General features: G+C 47.8%; 4 protein-coding genes across 4 annotated transcripts; all 4 read right to left on the bottom strand.

Annotated features, from left to right (window-relative positions):
- Positions 1–685: 685 nt before the first annotated feature.
- On the bottom strand, positions 686–1,726 carry DQ04_05251070 (hypothetical protein; the record flags this gene model as incomplete). The annotated part of the gene is made up of 1 exon (XM_009314079.1): positions 686–1,726. The coding sequence occupies one exon, from the start codon at positions 1,724–1,726 to the stop codon at positions 686–688; it is 1,041 nt and encodes a 346-aa protein (XP_009312354.1).
- A 1,135-nt stretch (positions 1,727–2,861) lies between these two features.
- DQ04_05251060 (cyclophilin) lies at positions 2,862–3,602 on the bottom strand (the record flags this gene model as incomplete). The annotated part of the gene is made up of 1 exon (XM_009314078.1): positions 2,862–3,602. One exon carries the CDS (start codon positions 3,600–3,602, stop codon positions 2,862–2,864), a length of 741 nt encoding a protein of 246 aa, XP_009312353.1.
- A 215-nt stretch (positions 3,603–3,817) lies between these two features.
- DQ04_05251050 (hypothetical protein) lies at positions 3,818–4,507 on the bottom strand (the record flags this gene model as incomplete). The annotated part of the gene is made up of 1 exon (XM_009314077.1): positions 3,818–4,507. One exon carries the CDS (start codon positions 4,505–4,507, stop codon positions 3,818–3,820), a length of 690 nt encoding a protein of 229 aa, XP_009312352.1.
- Positions 4,508–4,805: 298 nt separating this feature from the next.
- On the bottom strand, positions 4,806–5,231 carry DQ04_05251040 (hypothetical protein; the record flags this gene model as incomplete). The annotated part of the gene is made up of 1 exon (XM_009314076.1): positions 4,806–5,231. One exon carries the CDS (start codon positions 5,229–5,231, stop codon positions 4,806–4,808), a length of 426 nt encoding a protein of 141 aa, XP_009312351.1.
- Between the last annotated feature and the right edge of the window lie 84 nt (positions 5,232–5,315).

Raw genomic sequence — 5,315 nt, 5'->3', positions numbered from 1 at the left:
CCCGAGCCATTATATCCACGAATATTGCTTGTGAAAGTGGCTCGTTGTGGCATACCTTGGATTTGGAACACTCATTGCCCCGTACGATTTTCACAAGCCTGTGACACAGGCCCCCCCCCTTGCGAGACAGTGCTACTATTTAACCTCCTGTACGTCTCAGCGTTTGTTTGGGTGATTTCATTCAACGCCCATTCAACCTCGTTGACGCACTTACTGAAAGCACCTCCAGTAAAAATGTGGCGGGGAATTGGTCCCACATGGTTTATACGCTCCTCGATCTCTCTCCATTCTGCCTTGTTTCACCTCCTCTGCTGCCGCCTGTGCAGCTGATTTGGTGCGGTGAATCTTGCCACTTTGGCCAACGACGAGACAACAGCAACAACATGCTTCGAAGCACACCGTGTACAAATAAAGCTGACGACAAGTTAACGCCAGCAGGGGAAGTGTCACGAAGGCAACGCCCTAAATACCCATTTCTAAATCACTTTACCTTAACCAGGAAGGAACAATGATGACTTTCCTCTTTTGATATATATATATATCAAATAATGGCAGGAAAATAAAAGAGAATATTTCCTCAAAAGGCCAAATAGCACGGCAAAGGTTATTGAATATCCGCTGCTTGACAATGGTGAATAGTGGGGGTAAGCCCAGACATCGCAAGAAAACCATCAAAAAGAAGGCATCAAACGGCTTCCTCTGTTTTCAGTTTTCTCAAAAATCCACGATGATGCTGTGAATAGAGCAAGTATTCGAAACGTCTATCAACCACAAATTCCTTGCGCTTTGAAAGGAACTCGTCAACTGAGCGCATCGGCCCGTAGCGGTAGTTGCCATACTTGGCGCCTCCCGCAGCAACAAAGCGATCCATTTTTGTGTCTTGCACAAGAAGGTATGATCCGGGGGTTACGTACTTGTGAATAGCGTTAAGATTCAAGAGCGTGTCTGGGTACCGGTGGGAGGCATCCTCGATCACGACAACAGTAGATGCATTGGCCGCGTAACGATCAACAATTGCCTGTATCTCCGGGCTCGTTATTCTACCATTAATGAAGTTGATCATGCCATCATTCCACCAAGGGTGTTCTGTTCCCAAGATGCATCCAACACACTTTGCACTTGTCTGCGAGTTTAGCCAGTTGCTTACCGGTTTAACATCGAGAGTAACTATTTTCCCCTGAGGATTGTACGCTTTCATTACCGTGGCGTAGAAGATAGCACCACCACCTGTGTTTGTTCCGACTTCAATGATCAGATCCGGCTTTACACGCCACAACATGTCTTGGATCACTATAGCATCATTAGGGTCTTGTTGCATGTGTACCCCTAGCCAACTCAGACCTGAGAATACCCTGTTCTCTTCGAACCAAATATCGTATGCAAAGGCAACTTCATCCATGGTTAAGATGCGATCCGGTGCCACACGAACCTTCCATGATCCCTTTGGCACGGGACTGCGAGCGTATCGGTTCGGATGCGTAAAGAGTAGCGCATCTTCCTCTGGGCTATACTTGGTGTTACGTGTATGGGAGGAAACACGTTCGAGTATACCCACCCACCCATCCTCACCTCTGCGCATACTGGCGTCTGCGCCTCCACTGGGCGGTGGTATTGCGGCTGGCACCCCCCCGAACTCAGCAAAATCTGTTCGGTCACTTCTCTGCACAAAAAGCAGCCCTAGAAGCACTGCATTTAGAAGCAGTGAGAGGATAAGAGCAATCTGCATGCGTTTGACCCGAGATATGGATGCTCTCTTCATAATTATGTATCGGCAATAAAATACACTTCCACAACAAAAAGGTGAGGAGGGAAAAATAGATACCAATAATGGGCCCATGAGGATGCAAGCAAGGCGCAGACTGCTTCTTCAAGGAGGAAGAAAGCCCAAGTAACCTTGTAAATATTAATCGATCTTTGCTGATCAAGCGAGAGGGCGCCAAAGAGGGGCACTGGGCCATGCGATAATTGATCAGTCCTACGAGACTGCCCACCATGAAGAACCACGCAACATCCTTGGTACGGGCAGTCTGAGTGTCATTGTAGAGACCCAAACCCACACGCCCACGGCGAAGTAAGTCAAACGCCACATGTGCAAGCGTTGGGTCTCGATCAACAAAGCAAAAAAAAAACAGCAGCATCTGGCGTGTCATTCTTCCCCTCCATCAAGCTACACCTCCCCCCCTCCAAAAAAAAGCGCCGCCAAATCCACAAAACAAAGACTTGATCTCAAAATGTGCCCCCGATATATTTATTCAAAGTCCCTCCGCCAGCCTGCAATGCGCACTCCAAATCCCATTCCGCAAATGATCCACAACCGCTCTCTCGCATTGAAAGTGGTCCCACTCATTTTTTCATCTGTCGCATCCGTCAGTCATTACCAACTGAAGAGCCACTATGAAGTATTGCATTGCCGCAAGACCACTAGGGTCCAAGGGAAAAGTCCTCAGTGACCCCATGCAACACTGCTTTTGACATACGAAAAAAGAAGAAGAGTTATCAAGGAAACAAAAAAGCATATGTCCAGTCAAAAGAGAGCCTTGCCCCAAAACATTTCAGGCAGTAACGTTACAAAACCGCAAATTTCGTTCTTCTTCATCTTTTTTTTCTTTGGGTGTGTATGTGTGTTTGTGTGTGTGTGTGTGTTTGTGTGTGTGTGTGTGTTTGCATCACGGTACAATGAAAATGCAACAATACATGAGATTAGGACAAATAAAACAAAAGCCTTTTGATCGGCACAAATTAAAGGTACATTCACCTATACACAGGAGGTAGAGATTGCTCCGCCTCGATTAAAAGCAAGAAGTGTCTCGAAATAAAAAATTCTTTGCATTCCTGCAGAAGTGTCTGTCACTTCATGCCTTTTAGCTTTGCACCCTGACAGGAGGCCACGTCCCTGTAGGCTTCAGCCCTGTCAAAACGCCGCAGAAGGTGACTACAGCTGGCACGAGTGGGCGGCCAACACTATCGAGAGGAAGGGTCTCTAATTTGTCCAGTAGCGTGAGATCATCAACAGCCCTTCCAAACACAACTTGCTTGAAATCGAGCGACGGCGACGGCCCGAGTGTAATGCCAAAGATAGATCCACTTGTATGTGGCCCGTTGGAAATCATGGTGAGCAGGCCTCGCTCCGAGTGTCGCTGGCGGTAACCCTCATCTTCTACTGGTTTTCCAGTAGAAGAAATGTTAAACGAATCTAGCTCACCTAGAACCACAATCTTGTTGGCGTGGTCCACGTGGTGGACTGGGGTGTCAAGGTAGTCCAGCTTAACGTTAGTAAGGGGGTCTATTCCGCATGACCCCGTAATAAGGGCCCTGAAATTGTTCACGGTATTTGGAACTGTATCTTCAAACAGCTCCAGCACTAGCCGCCCAGCAAGAACGTCACCAATTGACACATCTAGAAAGGCCCGAGATGACTGCTGCTCCTCCGTGGAGCGATGGCTCCGTTGGTAATTTTCCCACTCCTTTAATCGTCGCTCTTCCACATCCTGATAACGTTTATTCGCTACCAAGCACTCGTCATCAGTGTCGGTGCGCAAATTGTTTGCCTCCCCCCTGTCTCTTCGCGACTGCGAAAAGGCGTCCGGTTTCTTTGATGGCATCTTAACCCCAATCTCGGTTCAAAGGAGCATACAAAAGAGGGGAAAAAGACGTCAAGGTAACAATGTGATGTCACGGCAAAAAAAAAAGACGTACCAAACCATGGGATAAAAGATATTTTAAAAAGGTAAGTCAAAACAACCGAAAAAAAAAGGTATACGCAAAGGAGTAACTGGCTTCTCGATAGATTCATTGGCATGGGTATGTATACAAGTCCTTACTTACCATTCAGAGACTGCAACCACGCAGCATACGACTCATTCACATGCTGTTTTGCGCCGTAAGACGTTTTGAACTTCCTATCGAACTCTAAAAACTTTCGTCTCGTTATCTTTCCGTATTCCGGGAGACCTCGTGTTTGCTTCAACAAATCTTCTCGTTTAATGTACATCGCAGACTCTTCAGAGAATTTATCATTCATCCAGTTATCTTCCATGTGGCGCTTGCGTAGATGAGCGTATGGATCCGTCCTTAGCGACGGGGGAATCAAGGCGCTCTCCAGTAATTTGATCGCCTCGTATGAGATGTACTTGGCCGCACAAGTATCCGTCGGTTTGTACCGGCGGTACCAAGGAGTGCGCTGAAACTCCTCCACGGTCGTCCACGTATTAAGGGATGAGCGGATCGCGTGCGATTTCCTCTCGAAGATCTGCTCCATCTCACGTTGTACTTCAATGTCGCTCCAGCCATCCTTTTTCAAAACGTCTCTAACAACATCTTCCATAGAGTCTGTGAGCTTGTAGGCGCAGCGCCACCCTTCCTCCTTTGCAACGGGTCGCGGGTTCCCTGTGAGGACGGGTATGTCGCGCATCTTGTGGCCGAAGCCAAGCTCCTTTCCAAATCTGGCGGAGCTATCAAAGCACCGGCAGTATTTAACAAGAGCGGCCGCTGATCTTATTGGGCGCATGGCATACCATACGCCTATTTGCTTCGTATCCTTTGCTTCTGGTTTTTTTTTCTTATATTCGTCGTAGTCTGAATATATATATATATATATATCGTGTTGTTGTTTGTGGTTGTTTTTTTTGGGGGGGCTTTCTGTCAGGAATGATTATAACTACGATACGGAAGGTAGCAAAGAGGCAGAGAGACAAGTATTCCAACATTCTCCCACAACAAATAAGGGAGCGTCGCCGTTAGCACGCACACACACACACACACACGGAGAGAAACACACAGGTGTTCGGCTGGTTTTTCCCCTCCACCTAATACTCATCGAGAGAGGATTGCTTGCCCCACCAAAGTATGGCGCCGGAAAGCGGCACCAGGCTGGTGAAGCCGACCAGTGCCACACCGGGGAATGCACGTTCCCTCTCCTGCATCCCTGCAAATTTGGACTTACAGAGAACAAGAGCACCAACAGCAGAGCCGAAGCACACAACCCAGCCAATGAAAAGCACAGCCTTGGCACGCGGAACGTCGTTCTTTACCTCAACTGGGGAAATGAGAATCATGAGAAAGAAACCAACTACTGAGAGGAACGCAGGAAGAAGCAATGTAAAGGTCACGTGGTTCGCCTTGTCTGTCTCTCCCTGTGCCGTCATGATGCCATCAACGAGAAGTATCAGTGCCACCCCGAACAGAGAACCCGCCACAGCCGACGGAGCGATTTGTGACCAACCGATGAGCATATGGCACTCGAGCTACCCACTACGGCAGAATAAAACACAATTGAGGCAAGAAGAGAAATGGCAGCAGTCGCAAAAAAAAAAAAA

This window comes from Trypanosoma grayi, assembly GCF_000691245.1.
Source record: "Trypanosoma grayi strain ANR4 Tgr_525_V1, whole genome shotgun sequence".
NCBI lineage: Eukaryota > Euglenozoa > Kinetoplastea > Trypanosomatida > Trypanosomatidae > Trypanosoma > Trypanosoma grayi.
This window is presented reverse-complemented; position numbering and strand designations above follow the sequence as displayed.